Consider the following 17,938-nt stretch of genomic DNA (forward strand, 5'->3'; position numbering starts at 1 on the left):
AGCTGGACAACAGAGAGACCATTAGTGTCTGAATGAAACAAAGAGCATTAGGCGCCTTGCCGGAGGACTGCTCCACACAGCGGCAGAGCAAATTTGGGAAGCCCTTGTTTTCAGAAACAGAGCCAGAGAAGATATTCACGGGTGGGGCTGAGGGTGCCTTCCAAACTTGCAGCCGCCTGCCATGTGGCACTTTTTCTACAAGCATGGCTCTCAGGAGAAGAGGCGCACAAACTGGACTCCCTGGGTTTGAGACCTGGCTCTCCCACTTGCTAGCTGTGAGAGTTTGGTCATTTACTTAAGCGAAGCCTCAGTGTCCCCACATGTAAAAAGGTAAAGATAGTGACATGTGCCTCAAGGCATTACTGTAAGGAATGAATGAGACTCTGGATGCATAGCACTGGCACAGAACAGGACCGATAAGCATTAGCTATTGTTTAATCATCCTTATGGATCTCTGATACAACGAGAGTTGGTCCTTAAAAGGCAGGTGTCTCATCCCCATTTTCTTTTCTTTTTTTTAAAGACCTGAGGAGAGTTCACTTCAATGCAATTGACAAGGAAACTTGATTGTTTCAGTGAGATAAAATTTTAAGATAATAACCGGAATTATGACTGATTACACTATAACTGGACATATCACGGATAGCAAAGACCTTGAATTGATAAATTTCTAGAAATTTCAGACAATTTTGGAAGCACATATTAATAACACATTCCACAAAAATATAAACCAAAGAAGATTAAACATTGCTTCTTTTTCAACAAGGAATTGAAAATAAAATTTATTAGGGTCTCATATAGCCAGAAGGAGGTGGTACCCCATTTAGAGGAGTGATTGTTAGGTCAAAGGGATTGCCTATTTGGAACTTCTGAAACTGCAGGGTTAGGAAATCATCAATCTTGTTTCTTGGTAACTCATTACTACAGTCTGTATGCTGCAATATAGATATCTATAAAATCAATTAGCTCATATGTGATTGGAAAAGAGGGGACTGATACAGTTTAACATGGACGTAGTATTTAGTCACAGGCAAATTTTTCCAAGGCGAGAGGAGCTGAAACAGCAGAGAATGACAGTGTCGGTGGGAAGAGCTGAGTATGGCTTTCTGTTCTATTTTTCTTTTAATTTTAAATGAACCCATGCACTTCAGGCTCCCACCCCAGAGGCCCACATCGGCCTTGCACCCCCCAGGTTCCACTTTCCGCCATTGTACCCACTTTTACCACAACTTCACTGCCTCATATCACCTTAGGTTGGAGTTTCCACTCAGTGGTTTCTGTGCATTTAAAATTTTCCCTGCAGCAGCTTCTGGGCCTACTAAGCTGCCTGCTTTGACTGCTAAGTCATCTCCCAAGGTACCAATTACTGTGTCTCTTAAGAGACCGATCACAGAGTCACATGGGTTTTGAATGGTTTTCCCTTAACCCCATTTTTTTCCCCATAAGCCCTATTACGTTCGTTGTGTGATTTTTGTAGAACATGAGGTTATTTGGGAACACAGCACGTCTTAACAGAAATGCCTCATTTTTCCAAGTGCCGCAGAGAGGGCCAGCAGCTGAAGCAAAGACACATGAGAGAAGTGAGCGAGGCCATCCTCAGGTTGTGTGGATGTTTTATGCTGATTCCCAGGCTGCGAGGCGGGCCCCTCCCCGAAAGGCCGAGGCCTGCAGCCCCTGAAATTCCCCTCCGCGGGCCCAGCTCTATGGTGTGATGCTCAGGTCCTGACCCTGTGCAGTGCAGCAGAAACAACTTTTCTTTTTGGTTCTGCGTTGGATACAGAGTATATATTAGCATGAATTAGCTAAACATATTTTTGGATGAAGACTTTCTCTTTACTTTCTTTGAAATTTGTCCATGAAAGTGTACTTTGATTCTCCCTACTTCTCTCAGATATTTTAAATAAGTTTCTGAAGTGAAGTGAAGTGAAAGTTGCTCAGTCGTGTCTGACTCTTTGCAACCCCATGGAATATATACATTCCCTGGAATTCTCCAGGCTGGAGTGGGTAGCCTTTCCCTTCTCCAGGGGATCTTCTCAACCCAGGGATCGAACCCAGGTGTCCCACATTGCAGGCAGATTCTTTGCTATCTGAGCCACCAGGGAAGCCCTGAAAATAACTTCCTACCTTCCTAGAATTCCTGTGAGAACTTGCTCCTCTCTTCACTGAAACCCTCACCACATTACGTCTTATTACAGTGGCATGTATATGTGTCTGTGTATGCAGTGTATGTTTGTGTATGCTTTACGTGTGTGTGTCTTACCTCAATTTACTGTAAGTTTCTTGAGGGCAGGCATTTGGTTTACTTCATCTGTTTACTTCTTCCATAGTGCCCAGAACAATGTCCTGCACTTAGGAAATACTTAATAAATGTTTATCAAGTGAACAAATCCTCCAAAGACACTGGCTGTCACCTGGGCTTCTTTGTCAGGAGAGTCTAACAAACGTGCACTGTGAATTCCAATGCAGTTGGTTAGAAGGCACAGTTTTGCATTAAACATTTCCTGTAGCATTAGTTATTAGAAATTATTCTAGGGAAGTAAAAACCAAAAAGCAATGTAAGAACACCTTATGTGAAATATTTTATTCATCTTCTTAAAAAATTAACAAGCAGCAGACAGGAATTATTTCATTTGGCTGCTCTGATAGTTCCTGCTTCTCTTTCCAAGGCTCTGGAGGTTGAGCTGCTTCCCAAGGGAATACCAGCTCAGCACAAACCTCAAGGTGATTTCTGCTTAGAGAGGGAACTTGCTGACAGACAGCAGGAATCTGCTTCCACTGCAGGGAAAGCATGTGGGCCTGGGGGTGAGGGAGATGGGCTCAGCGGCTCTGACTGTGATGTACAGTCTCCACTGTCGCCTCCCTGCTGGTGAGGGTCCAGGTATCTATTATTCAGTGTCTCTGCTGTCCACCCACCTCGTTAGAGGGGGTAGGCCTGTGGCAGGGAGATCTGTGATGGCCCAGCGGGCTGGAAGTGTGGTCTGGAGTGCAGGATGCCAGGGGCAGTGTGGGAGGCAGCAAGGCTGGAGAGAGAGGGCTAAGGCTCCCTTTGGAAGGCCATGTTGTCTACATCACAAAGTGGATTTCTACCACAGGGAGATGGAAAGGCACTTGAAGTTTTAAGCACAGGCCTAGTATGATTAGTTTTGTAGTCATTCTGACCAGTAGCTCCGTAGCTAAGCAACGGGTGGTCCTCACAAGCATTTCCATTGGCACCACCAAGGAAATGTATATTTAGTTAGAAACCTGTGCTTGTTATATAACCACAGAAGGAAAACAAGAATGGTAATAGCTAATACTGATTAAAGCTTCCTGTGTGCCGCTGTTCTAGGTGACCTTTTAAAATGTGTCAACTGTCTTCACAGGAAGGAATGGAAACAAGGTCCGCAGTTAGTACCTAGTGGTGCTGGGATGTGAACCTGTTCAGGCTGGACCCAGAAGCCATGCCGTGATTACAGCACTATACTGCCTCAGTATCACCCTCAGCCCCATTTCAACTGGGTCATCTCCCCTAAGCCACACTCATACAGAAATTCTGGGACTTCCCTGGTGGTCCAGTGGTTAAGAAACCTGCCAATGCAGGTTCCATCCCTGGTCTGAGAACTAAGATCCCACGTGCTGTGGAGCGGCAAAGCCTGTGCACCATGACACTCTGGGGCCTGAGCACCACAGCTACTGAGGCTGCATGCCTAGAGCCCGCGCTCTGCAACAGGAGAAGCCATGGCACCGCAATGAGAAGCTGTGCACTGCATCTAGAGAGAAACCCCCACTTGCAACTAGAAAAAGTCTGTGCGCAGCAATGAAGACCCCGTGCAGCCAGAAATAAATACATAATAAAAAATTCTGGAGTCACCACTGATTCTGGCCGGGTGAAGCATGGGTTAGCAAGGTTTTAGTCTAGAAGCAGGGCTGTCAGGAGGGTGTTGCAACGATGCTGCTAGATACGGTGGTGACCAGGAGCAGTGGGGACAGAAATGGAGGAATATGAGAGAAATTAAGGAGACCAGGGCCTGATCATTCAAACAAATGAGAAAATGTGCACTGAATGCTTAGCACCAAGCTTACTACATGTTCTTTTTGATATACCAAAATACTTATGATATTTTTATTATTACCAGTTGGGTTATTCTCCAGATTTAAGTCATAGCTTTTAATAATAAGCATGCAGCAAATAGCCAGAGGTAAATTTTTTACAAAAAAAAAGAAACATATGAATAGCCTTGTATGGAATATGCAACAATCATCGCCCATTTTGATCTTAAAACAAGATCAAAGCTAGGGCTGCTGTAATAAAATGCCACAAACTGGGTAACAACAGAAAAAAAATATTGTCCCACTGTTTTGGAGACTAGCAGTCTAGGTGGTTCCTTCCGAGGACAATGAGAAGAATCTGTTCAGGCCTCACCCCTAGCTTCCGTCCAGTATTAGTTGGCAATCTTTGGTGTTCCTTGGCTTCTAGATCTCCGCTTCCATCTTCACATGCTGTTCTCCCTGTGAGTGTCTGTGTCCAACTATCCCCTTTATATAAGGACACCAGTCATGTTGAATTAAGGCCCACCCTACTCCAGGGGCTTCCCTGGTAGCTCAGCTGGTAAAGAATCTGCCTGCAATGTAGGAGACCCCAGTTCGATTCCTGGGTCAGGAAGATCCACTGGAGAAGGGATTACACCAGTCATATGGAACTCCAGTGTGGGTTGCCCTGGTGGCTCAGACGGTAAAGAATCCACCTGCAATGCAGGAGACCGGGCTCGATCTCTGGGTTGGGAAGATCCCCTGAAGAAGGGCATGGCACCCCACTTCAGTATTCTCGCCTGGAGAATCGCCATGGACAGAAGAGCCTGGCGGACTACAGTCCATGGGTTGCAAAGGGTTGGACATGACTTAACGACTAAGCATAGCAGTACTCCAGTATGATTTCATCTTAACTAATCGCATCTGCAGTGACTGTTGCCAAATAGTCACATTCTGAGGTCCTGGGGGTCAGGACTTCAAAATATGAGTAGGGAGAGGCACACTTCAGCTTGTAATATTTTTATAACAGATGGAGCAGGAATTACTCCTACCCCCATTTTAAAGATAAAGAAACTGATTCTCAGAGAGACAAAGTAATTCACCCAAGGTAAGTGATTCCTGGGTCACAAATGCAAGTCCGCTCTGTCCAGCTCAGTAGTCAGAGAGCCAGACAGTAAGTCTTGCTATGAGTTTGTCGAGCTTTTCTCACACACTCAGCCCAACAATATCTGAGGCCACACCTAAGTGTGTAAAGGCAGGGGGGAGTGGTCAAATGTGGTCTCTTCTTGGAATCAACTGCAGACACCTTGTCAGTCCTAGCGATCGTTTTGCTTGTTCAATTGTCCCTGTGGCTATACCTCATGAGGGCTTAACCTCTAGGGGAACTGTTTGCTCAAATTGTTCCTCATGAGTCTGTCGTTTCTCTCTGGTGGGCCCATCCCTGAGCTGAGGACAGCTGGGTACAATGAGCCTATTCGGGGCAGCAAGTAAAATGCCCTGTGCTTCCCTTCTCTCTCCATGGCGTCATTCTTTGCCTCCCCGTGCCTCTCTTTTGTCCTGCCTATTGCATAACATCAGTGTGGGTGCAGGCAGTGTGTGAGTTGGCAGCAACGAGACTGTGGCGGAGGACACCTACCTGCCTGATGGCTTGTGCACCGGAGCAGGCAGCACTGGGCAAGCTTCCCAGGGACTGCTTTGCCACCATGCCAGCTCTGACCTGCACCTTCTGTTCTGTCTGAGTCACTCTCAGCAGCTCAAGCCGGTATCCCCTAATGGGTTCCTCTGGGCAGAGAGGGGGGACACACCCCATCTTGAACCCCCATCCCTGGGAGGCAGTGTAGGAAGCAGTCAAGTGCAGAGTCTGGACACAGATTCTAATCCCAGCTCTGCCACTTACCAACCGTGTGAAGTTAGGGAAGAAGCTTCCTATTCCTATGTCATGTCTTCATTTGTAAAATTGAGATAAGTTTGTTTACCTCATGAGGTTATCACATGCATAAATGACATAGCCCATAAATGATGCCTAAAAAACATGTCTGTAACATAATTCTAGCACTCAGTAAATGTAAGCAGTATTTCCATATTTGTTTATTTCCTAAACATCATTTATTAATCTGTTCATTGAAAACTAGCAAGATAACATATCAAGAAGTTACCAGTTGTTATGTCTGGATGGTGGAGTTTCAGGTGACTTTATTGTCTTATTTTTGCTTATCTGTATTTCCTAAACTCTCTGTAATAAACTTCTTACTGTTTTAATAAAACAAACTCTCAGTGAGGATCTACAGAGTGAAGCGAACTAGTGGGTACAAAGCAAAGATATGACCACTGTCCTTAGTGGAGTTTAAAGTCTATGGAAGGAGACAAAACAGATAGATTAATGATGTAATAAGAGGGATGCAGTAATGCTCAGGGCGAAGGATTGAACTAGTCTCCCTCAAATGGCACCTGGCATTACAGAAATGCCATTGGGTTTTCCCCAGCAGTCTTTGTGTCTGATCTTCACTGATCTGGAAATAGGAAAGTAAGATGATGCACACAGTCAGACAAAAGAGCCACTCCTTTATATATCCCAGCACCCAGGGGGCCGAGGATGGAATGGCTGAGACCCCTTTCTGGGGCACCTATTTCTAGGAAAGGACATACGTTGAAGAAGAAGTTGAGAGTCTTTGTATAGCACCTCTTACAAAGGGCAGGTGTGAGCCCAGGTTGCACAGCAGCGTGTTAAGTGGAATAAAGAAGTAACTTCCTGTCTCTTTCTCTCTCCATAGCATTATTAGCATCATCATTATTCTGGCTGGAGCAATTGCATTTATCATCGGTTTTGGTATTTCAGGTATGTGATTTCCTGCATTACCACGATCAGTCAGTCCCTAATCATTTAACGTGTAGATGGCAAGAACACGGGGTCTGAACCCAGCACGCCTCAGAGGAGAGCACTGGTTCTTCTACGTATTGGCTGCATTCTCTGCCCTTTAGTCATTTAACTCCCCAGACCTCAGTTCCCCCATATATGACGTGGAGGAAACAATATCTACATCCCCAGGTAGTTGAGAGAAACAAATGGAATGTCTCTCAGACTGTTCTCTTCACTAGACAGTGCTGAAGCTATCATTCTGGGATCACAGCTAAGTGCCTTGGCTGAGCCATTCTATCAACAGGTGACCTGAGTAGATGATTCCTTTGCAATGAGGCTTCAGCTGAAGTGTTGAAGAATATCAAGTCTTCAAAGACAGGGTTCTTAAACAGAATACTTACTGGTCATAACTGCTGTTCCATGTGGGAAACAGACGCCACTGTGGCATGGATGGTGAGTTTCCAAAGGCAGTCAACTGATGTCGGTTGCCGGAACAGTCCTCTCTTCTGTGTAGGCCACGTCTCAGGAGCATCTATTATGGATGCCAGATTAAGACGTTGAATGAGTTAGACCAGCAGCTGTCCTCTCTGAAGCAAGTCATTTGCTTCATTTCCCTTGAAGCGCCTGACTCAGGCCAACACATTTATTTTAACTTAGACTGTGGCCAAAGCTGTCACTTGATAACTTTAGTTCTTATATTTCCAGCTGTCTTTTCTCTCTGTCACTCTCCTCCAGTGTGTGTGCTGCCACTAAATAGTAATCACAAGGCCTAAATGAATAAAACTCATTGTAGATGTGTTTGCCTAGAGAAGATATTAGCATCTTTCTCCATTTTCTTTATCGATAAAAATGTGTATTTTGTCTTTCATCTATTTTTCTCTTGGGTTATCTTTTTCTTTTGATATGTAGGAATTATATGCTGAGTGCAATTTGGTTATATGTATTGAGAAATCTCTTCTACTCCTTGGCTTTCTTTTTCACTCTCTTAAGAATGTCTTTCAATGAGTGAAGTTCCTAATTTTAACACAGTCCAATTTATCCTTTTCTTTATACCAGGAATTTTTTGTAAGCAGTTTGTTTAAGATATCTACCTATTCCAAGGTCATAAATATTTTCTTCTAGGTTATCTTATAGAAGCTTTAATGTTTAATCTCTCAAATTTATATCTACAACCATCTAGAATAATTTTGTGCATGGGCAAAGACGATGGTTAAGATGGGTCAAAACACTATCCTTCCCCCACTTCTCATTAGTGTTATTTTTATCATAAATCAAGCATCCAAATGTGTATGGATCTGTTTCTGAGCTCACTAGCCTATTTCATTCTAATATTCTTTTATAATTTGTTTTCTCTTTGTCTTATCTCTTCCTATTCCTAATCTTGGGTGCTCTTTCTCCCCCAACCTTCTGTCATCTTAAAATAGATTTACAAGGTGTTAATTAGCTTTATAGTAGTTTTGAAGGAACCAGGTTTTGGTTTTATTTTTACTTTCTCTGATTTCCTTATTTAATTAATTCTAGCTTTTATCTTTATTAATGTTCCTCTTCCTGCTTTGTTTTGCTGTCTTTTAATTCTTTTTTTTTAAAGTGATGACCCATTTAAGTTCTTTTTTATTTAAAAAAATCTTTGTTGAAGTATAGTTGATTTATAATGTACTAATTTCTGCTTCATAGTAAAGCGACTCAGTTATATACATATGTACATTCTTTAAAAAAAAAAATCTTTTCACTACGGTTTAATCCAGTAGACTAGATATAATTCCCTTTGCTATACAGTAGGACCTACCTGTTGCTTACTTTTAATTCTTTTTCTAGTATCTTAAAATAAGCAATTCATAAAACAGTATGTCCAGAAAGCCAATAAACAGATCCTAGTAGATACTGCCATTTCATTTTCCAAAGTGATTTACCAAGTTATTCTTAACCAGAGGTGTATGAGGGACCCAGTGCGTCACGTCCTCACCAACACTGGATATTGTGGAATACTGCTGTGATTTTAACTTCTATTTCCTGGTGACTGACAGATGTATGTTCTCAAATGAGAAACATAATGTTGAGCAACAGAGCAAGACACAGAACAGTATATTCTATATAAAAAACGGGGACTTCCCTGGTGGTCCAGTGGCTAAGACTCCGAGTTCCCAAGGTAGAGGGGGCCGGGTTCGATCCCTGGTCAGGGAACCAGATTCCAAACGTGTAGCAACAGTTCCTTGAATACAAAGAAGACTCTTTAAGTGTTTTTTGAATAGACAAGTGGACAGAGGCAAGGAGGGGTAAATACATAGACAGAAGTCACAGTTCACTCGGTTCAGCCATGAGCTACAAATAATATTAAAACCCTACCACCAATGAAAGGTTTTCTGCCTTCTTTCTCCTTCAAAAAGTAAAAGCTGGCTATTTTAGATTAAATGGACTGTTTATTAGTTTAACGCTATTTAGTTGGATTTTTCTCAATTGCCTGTTTATTAAAAGAACCATAACCGGTACCTGAGAGCATGACATTACCACATTTTAAATGAGTTAGATAAAATGTTAGCTGGATTAATATAATAGACAATGAAATTAAGCAAATAGCATTAGGTAGATGATGGTGGTGGTGGCGGTGATATTTTTCAAATCTTTTTTGTGTTCACCTCATGGTGCCAAATAACTTTGCCTATATTATCTGATTTACAACTCACAACAAATAAGAGATAAATATTACTATGTCCTGATTAGAAACTTGTGTAAAGTCGCACACAGCTAGCAACCAGGCACAAACACATAATTGCATTTCAAGCCCTGGACATTTGCTTCCAGAATCCACACTCCCACCCATCGCCCTATACCCATGACACTCATGTAACAGAGCTGTAACACAGAAGGATGTTTTCTGGTGTACCTTGCAGGCATTATTCCTGAGACCACAGATGATAAAAATATTTCTAAATACAGAAAAAAAATCTATTTCTTTGTAACTTTCCTGAGGCTGTATAGGTCACCTTCTGATAGGCATTCCACGCTTTCTAAACTCTAAATATAGGCCCCCAAATGCATTTGAGGTGGTTGGTTGGGAAGAGAGGCTGAACAGCTCCCATCAGGCTGGTTTTAGGGCAGCCTCGGTGGGTGACCCTGTAAGAAGGAGGGAGATGCAGTGGAAAGGCCCCTGACGGTACTCTGCTAGTCTGCGCTGTCACCCAACCCGTGGGTAACTTCGAACAGCTCTGTGCGGTAGAAACACTTAGAGATCGGAGTTGCTCTAACCTCAGGGATAACATTTGTGTATCCTTTGGGATGTAACTTAACTTTCTAGAACCTCACTGGTAAAATAGTGAGAGTCATTGTGGGAATTACATGAGAAAGTGTTTATAAAGTGCCAGACACATATATGTGTAATAAATGGCTGCTATTATTGTTTACATTGATACCATCAGTGCCATTAATCATTTGCTATTATTAACGCATTCACACAGCACCTCCTAAAACTTGTATGATTTCCTGGCCACACCAGGCAATTCCTCTGAAGTTAGGGAATCCTGGACACTGGACACTGCCTCCTAATGATGCTCCATCTTTGGTCACTGGATAAACAATAAGGCAGGTTCCTCGAAGAGTCGGACATGACTGAGCGACTTCACTTTCACTTTTCACTTTTATGCATTGGAGAAGGAAATGGCAACCCACTCCAATGTTCTTGCCTGGAGAATCCCAGGGATGGGGTCGCACAGAGTCGGACACGACTGAAGTGACTTAGCAGTAGCAGTAGTCTGGCACCAAAACACAAACATTGAAGTTGTTTGAAAAGAAATTGATACATTTTTTTCACTGGAGTCATCTGGGAAATCAAATAGATGTTGACCTTTCTTATACTTCTTTTAGGTTTTTAATTGTTTTTATTTTTACAGGAGGTGGGGATACTGTTTTCATGGGTAGGCTCTCCACATATCTCAATCTGGCCCTGGATATCAGCAAAATGTGATAGAAGGAATACAGACTTAGAGCTTCCCTGGTAGCTCAGCTGGTAAAGAATCCACCTGCAATGCAGGAGACCCTGGTTTGATTGCTGGGTTGGGAAGATCTGCTGGAGACAGGAACGGCTACCCACTCCAGTATTGTGGCCTAGAGAATTCCATGGACTGGAAAGAGTTGGACACCACTGAACGACTTTCACATTCAGGCTTAGGAAAAACTCAGTCAAGACTGAGTTTGATACTGGCTCCACTACTAGCTAGATATAGGGCTTTAGGCAAGCCATTTAATCCCACAGAGCTTCTTTATCCTATTCATAAAATGGGTAGAACAATATAATTCCTGCCTCTCAAGGTTGTTATCTGGCTTAAACTGAATCACTGCAAGCATTTAGTAAAGTATTTCTTTCCTCCTTGTGTGCTGATCTGCAATCTTTCTAAATGATTCTAACTAATAATGGTCATCAATATCATTGATTTAAGGTTCAACACGTGGCAAGTCAGGTACCATGCTAAGCTCTTTACTTACACTGTATCATTTAGTCCCTTCAGGGACCCTCTGAGGGAGCTACTATTATTAGTATCCCCATTTTACAGATTATGGGGATTTACAGATAATTTCATTTAAAAAATTATGGAATAGAGAAATTAGAAAATTTGCCCAGGTCCCATATCCAATAAGTGGCAGAGCTGGGACTTGATCACCCAGAGCTTGATACCTATTCTTACATGCCAGGCTCTGCTGCTGTTTCCTTGTTGTTCAGTTTCTAAGCCATTTTTGACTCTGTGACCCCATGGACTGCAACACACTGGGCTTCCCTGTCCTTCACCATCTCCTGGAGTTTGCTCAGATTCATGTCCCTTGAGTCAGTGATGCTATCTAACCATCTCATCCTCTGCCACCCCCTTCTCCTTTAGTCTTCCATCTTTGCCAGCATCAGGGTCTTTTCCAGTGAGTCAGTTCTTTGCATCAGGTGGCCAAAGTATTGGAGCTTCAGCTTCAGCATCAGTCCTTCCAATGAATGTTCAGGACTGATTTCCTTTAGGATTGACTAGTTTGATCTCCTTGCTGTCCAAGAGTCTCTCAAGAGTCTTCTCCAACACCACAGTTCAAAAGCATCAATTCTTCAGCACTCAGCTTTCTTTATGGTCCAGCTCTCACAGCCATACATGACCACTGGAAAAACCACAGTCTTGACCATACGGACCTTTGTGGGCAAAGTCATGTCTTTGCTTTTTAATACACTGTCTAGGTTTGTCATAGCTTTTCTTCCAAGGAGCAAGCGTCTTTTAATTTCATGGCTGCAGTCACCATCTGCAGTGATTTTTGGAACCCAACCTGCTTCCCTACATTGCTCCTTTCACTAGCCTGGCCTAGCATCCTTTCTAATGTTTTCTCCCAAAGCAACTGTTCTCCTCCACCCTGCCCTCTTCTCTGGTGAGAGTGGCACTGACAGGTGCTTCCCAAGGTGCCAGCAGTGCAGGCTTAAGCCTATGCGTTCCCACATTTCCAACATGTGCTATGGTGCCCATCCAGACAGCAGGCTGCAGTGGATGCTGAGAATGCTCTCTATGCTATTGGAATCCACAGAACTTACTGAGTCACTTCAAAGGAAAGTTCACTTTCCCAGGTTTCATCCAGTGGTACTGGGCATCCCAGAATCATAATTTCTATAAAGAATCCTTGCCTTGAGCTCAGCCTGGTGCTCTGTGACAACCTAGAGGGGTGGGATTGGGGGGGTGGGCAGGTGGCAGGCACAAGAGGGACAGGGTTATATGTATACTTATGGCTGGTTCAGGGTTTCCCTGATGGTTCAGATGGTAAAGAATCTGCCTGCAGTGCAGGAGTCTTGGGTTCCATCCCTGGAGCAGGAAGATCCCCTGGAGAATGGAATGGCTACCGACTCCAGTATTCTTGGCTGGAGAATTCCATGGACAGAGGAGCCAGGTGGGCTACAGTCCATAGGGTTGCAAAAGAGTTGGACACGACTGAGACTTGTGGACTCTGTGGGAGAAGGCGAGGGTGGGATGTTTCAAGAGAACAGCATCGAAACATGTATATCTAGGGTGAAACAGATCACCAGCCCAGGTTGGATGCATGAGACAAGTGCTCGGGCCTGGTGCACTGGGAAGACCCAGAGGGATGGGGTGGAGAGGGAGGTGGGAGGGGGGACCGGGATGGGGAATACATGTAAATCCATGGCTAATTCATTTCAATGTATGACAAAAACCACTGCAATGTTGTAAAGTAATTAGCCTCCAACTAATAAAAATAAATGGAAAAACAAACAAACAAACAAACAAAAAAAACACTTAATGGCTGATTCACCTTGCTGTGTGACAGAAACCAACACAACATTGTAAAGCAATTATCCTCCAATTAAAAATAAATTAAAAAAAAAAAAGAATCCCTGCCTTGTGCTACCTATATCCCCACTTTCCAAGAGATTCCTACTCCTACTGCAGATGGCAGTTGAATAGTGCCCATCCATGTGAAAACAGAAAGGCTCCAATTTCAGCTTGCTGCCCTCTGACAATCCTCATTTTGCATGCAGACCAGAGCTGTGGTGGTAATTAGCCCCCAGGAGCTAGAGAATTCATTTTCAGAGAGTGGTTAGGGCTTCTAACTTTAAAGAGGTTTGATGGAATCTTAAGAGACCAGTGGAATTCTTAAAACCCATGCCTGTTTAACAGTAGATACAAAACTCTAACCGTCTCTTAAAGTTCTTTTACCCTCAACTAGCCACACAAGAGCCCCTGGTGTTTAAGAGACCTGGAGAGTCACATGAGACCAGACTGTGGTTCCTAGAATATAGCTCCTTGAGCCAATATTTGTTGGCCAAATGGAAAACAGATTTCTTTTTGAGAGAAGCAATATTTGTATGCTATTGCTTGCAAATTAAATTTCATTTTATCACTTGTAACCATCATTTATTCACCTAACAAATAAGTATTTATTGATTGCTTTCTGGGTGTGAAAGCAATGCCTAGGTCCTCATGGTTTTTAAAATTCTCACTGGCTTTTATTCCTCCCTGATTTGCTACAAGGAGGGGGGATTTAATCAACAGTGCACTCATTCCATCTGCCACATCTTTAATGCAACCTTAAATGAGCTAGAGCTGGCGGTGGGTCCCTGGGGGCACTCCACAGCTGCCTACTTTTAATCATTACGTTTTCCAAGAGATATTTCAACAAATTCTCCACCTGTGGGCTCAAGGCCAACACATTAAAATTAATTTGGTAACATAATTACTGAACTAAGATAAGTCATTACCATTTCATTCTCTCCATAAATTGTGCTAATCATATACTTTTTCTAAAAAGTAATTTTTCAATTCAACTTTAATGGGACTTTATAAACTACAATCAAATTTACCCTTGCTCTAAAATAGTTACATTTGCTTTAAGATTTTATTGAGAATCATGGTGTATTTTCATTGCTTTTCCTTTTTTTCACTGACTCACATTTCCCCAAAATTTAGATGGGATAATCTTGCCAAATGTTCCTTACTCCTACAATCACTTTGGATAGAATCATTATTTCAAACAGTGTCTTGATTTCAACTGATTTTGATTCATTCATTTATTCATTCACTCAACAAACATTATTTTTCTCTATAGAAACAGCACTAGGCACTTGTCTTAGTTTGCTCAGGTTGCCATGACAAAATATCACACACGGAGTAGCTCCAAGAGAGGTCCCCCCTGGCCTGCTGAAGCATAGAGCTGAATAGCACTGTGGTCTGGTCTTAGTGTAGGATCTAAGAAGTCTGATAGCCTTCCTTCATTTTGTCTCATTTTTCTATACCCTTAGGTTTTTTCTGTACCAAGCTGGCAATATATAATCCTATCTCTATTCCTGACTTCTGTTGTGGTGGCTGTTAAAATCCATGAGTCACACATATCATCTCCTTATCAAATGGATATTCACCCACACCCTGAGTGCTATCTTCAGAACAGTCTTCTCATTTTTTGCAATATTGATAGGCTGAGAATTCTCTAAATCTCAGTTATGGATCCTTTCTGCTTAACAATTTTTTTTTTTCAATTCATCTTTCTCTTTTCCCATATTTTAGTATAAGCAGTCAGAAATAACCAAACCTCTCTTTCAACAATTTGCTTAGAAATCTCCTCAGCAAAGTATCCAATTTTATGGCTCATAAGTTTTACCTTCTACAAAACACTAGAACACAGTTTGGCCAAGTTCTGTGCCACCTTCTAACAAGGACTGCTTTTCCTCCAGTTTCCAGTAATGTGTTCCTCATTTCCCACCTGAGACATCACCAGATGGCCCTAACATCCACATTTCTAGCACACACCTCAAAGCTCTTTCAGCCTCCACCCATTACCCAGTTTCAAAACTTCCTCCATATGCTTATTAGGTACTTATTACAGCAGCACCCCCACTTCCAGTACCAAAATTTTTATCAGTCAGGGTTCTCCAGAGAAACAGAACCGTTAGGGTGGGTGTGGGTATGTGTGTGTGACGGGGGGGGGGATATAGGGAGGAGGCGAGAGAGAGAAAGGCAGAGAGAGAGAGTGAAATTTAGAAGGAATTGGCTCACATGATTGTGGACTTTGAGAAGTCCTAAGATCTGTGGTTAGTAAGCTGGAGACCCAGATAGTTCAGTTCCAGTCTGAGTCCAAAGGTGTGAGACCCAGAAGAGCCGATGGTGTAGTTCTAGCCTAAAAATGGGCAGGCTCAAAATCACAAAAAATCACAGTTCAAGACTGAAGGCAGGAAAAGACAGATGTCCCAGCTCAAAGGCAGCATGAGAGCCCTCTTGCTCCACCTTTTTGTTCTATGAGATCTTTAATTGATTGGATGAGGCCCACCCACATTAAGGACGGTGATCTGCTTTACTGATTCAAATACTAATCTCCCCCAGAAACATCCTCACAGACATACCCAGAAAGTGACAGTGAAGTCGCTTAGTTGTGTCTGACTCTTTGCGACCCCATGGACTGTAGCCTACCAGGCTCCTCCATCCGTGGAATTTTCCAGGCAAGAGTACTGGAGTGGGTTGCCATTTCCTTCTCCAGGGGATCTTCCCAACCTAGGGATCAAACCCAGGTCTCCCGCATTGCAGGCCACCAGGGAAGCCCAGAATATCTGACCAAATGGCTGGGTACTCTGTGACCCAGTCAAGCTGACACATAAAAGTAACCATCAAAGCATTTACAGGACTTACAAATATGATTAAGACAGTTTTTCCTTTGAAAAGCTTATGAATTAGTGCCAGAGACGGAATAGAGACAAAGTAAAGGGAGACAGGTGCTACAATAAAGGCAAAGAAAAGCGTTCAGGAAGAGTAAAGAGAATCTATTAACTTTTTTTTTTCATTTATTTTTATTAGTTGAAAGCTAATTACTTCACAATATTGTAGTGGTTTTGCCATACATTGACATGAATCAGCCATGGATTTATATGTGTTCCTCATCCCCATCCCCCCTCCCACCTCCCGAGAATCTATTAACTTTGTTTTGGCAGATCAAAAAGGGTTTCATGTGAATCCCTCAATGTGAATAGCCTTGAATATAAGTAGGATTTGAACAATTGGTGATAAAGGAGAAGGAACTATAAACTGTAGGTGCAAGATGAACAAGGGTATGTGTCAAGATACACAGTACAATTATAACCAGTACTAGCCTGCAATATCTTGGATATCAATCTGTCAAGTAAAAACAAATAAATAGCAAATTAAATCTTTAAAGCAATGTTCAAGAAAATGCGAAAGCAGGGGACTTCCCTGGTGGTCCAGTGGCTAAGACTCCACGCTTCCAGTGCAGGAGGCCTGGATGTGATCCATGGTCAGGGAACTATATCCCACATGCCACAACTAAAGATCCCATGTGCCGTAAGGCCTGGCGCAGGCAAATAAATAAAAATAATGAAAAGAAAATGCCAAGGCAGGGCAAACTCTTTCCTCATGATGAGGTCCTCTGTTAGAGCCTGTCTGTGAGCCCCACTGTTCCAGGATTCTGTACAGGAAGAGCAAATGTGTCAAATTTGCTATTACATTGAACTTTTTTATGTTCTTTCTTTTATTGAAAAAAATCAAGTACATCTTTGCAAAAATAAAAATAGAATTTTATTAGAGCAGCACAAAAGGGAAAGAAAGAACAGGCAGGGGTGGGGTATGTTGCACTCATATTACACAGCTAAACTGCATACTACCCTCTTTCATATTTTTTTCCCCAAATCTCCCACATAGATGGCCATTCATGGCAGTTACTCCACAGCCTCTCATTTCCCATACTCTAAAGCCTCCAAAACATCCTTCCAACTCAGCCTATGCACGTGCTTTTGTTTCTTCTGTCTCCTTTTTACTGATAATTTTTTCTTCCATTAGTAGCTCTCTGTTCTTTATAACATAAATTCATCCAGCTTGCTTCTCCAGTTCTGTCCCACATCCATTACCTTCATTTGTTTACAAAGGCTTAGGAGCTAATGAGACATTTCCAACCTCTTATGGGCTGGAAGACACAAGAGGCCAAAGATATCCCTGTGTTCAAAATGTTAACCTCTTAAATTTGAAAAATAGCAAGTATCCTTTGCTTATGTATTTTTCCATTGAAAGCAGCAAATAAATAAATTGCTTGATATGCAAACTACAGTATAGAATGTAGTAGAAAGTATGGCTGGAAAAGCAGCAATAAGAGCAAATATATATGGGCATTTCCTATGTAGCCTACAGTACTTCACTTTGAAGGCCATGCTATTAGTCTGAAGTTTACTCCATAGCCCTTGGCAGTCATGGAAGGTCAGTGATTAGAAAACTGACATGGGGACTTCCTTGGTGGTCCAGTGGTTAAGAACCTGCCTTCCAGTACAGGGGATGTGGGTTCCACCTCTGGTTTGGGGAATTAAGATCCTACATGCCACAGGGCAACTAAGCCCATATGCTGCAATGAAGACCCAGTGCAGCCAAAACAAAAATTTAGAACTAAAAAATAAAAAACAGTATTAAAAAAGAAAAAACTGAGATGTCAATATTGTTCTTTAAGGTCCACCTGGATGCAAAGATGAGAGGCAGGAACACCAACAAGGAAGCTGAGAAGTCCAGCTGAGAAGTGCTCAGCACCTATCATATGTAGGACTTTCTTGGTTGTAAGAAAGAGATG

General features: G+C 42.5%; 1 protein-coding gene and 1 long non-coding RNA gene across 3 annotated transcripts in view; one reads left to right on the forward strand and one right to left on the reverse strand.

The window, feature by feature from the left end:
* Nucleotides 1-17,938, forward strand: part of VTCN1 (V-set domain containing T cell activation inhibitor 1) — a 68,389-nt gene that overhangs the window by 34,114 nt on the left and 16,337 nt on the right. Inside the window, exon 2 of the mRNA XM_020889343.2 lies at nt 6,780-6,844. Coding sequence (XP_020745002.1) covers nt 6,780-6,844 — 65 coding nt within the window. The remainder of the gene's footprint in view (nt 1-6,779; nt 6,845-17,938) is intronic.
* Nucleotides 1-17,938, reverse strand: part of LOC139035118 (uncharacterized) — a 78,113-nt gene that overhangs the window by 11,926 nt on the left and 48,249 nt on the right. For both annotated transcript variants that reach the window (XR_011487629.1, XR_011487630.1), the window contains exon 2: nt 7,267-9,074. This is a non-coding gene — a long non-coding RNA (uncharacterized lncRNA). The remainder of the gene's footprint in view (nt 1-7,266; nt 9,075-17,938) is intronic.

This window comes from Odocoileus virginianus, chromosome 5 (assembly GCF_023699985.2).
Source record: "Odocoileus virginianus isolate 20LAN1187 ecotype Illinois chromosome 5, Ovbor_1.2, whole genome shotgun sequence".
Taxonomy (NCBI): domain Eukaryota; kingdom Metazoa; phylum Chordata; class Mammalia; order Artiodactyla; family Cervidae; genus Odocoileus; species Odocoileus virginianus.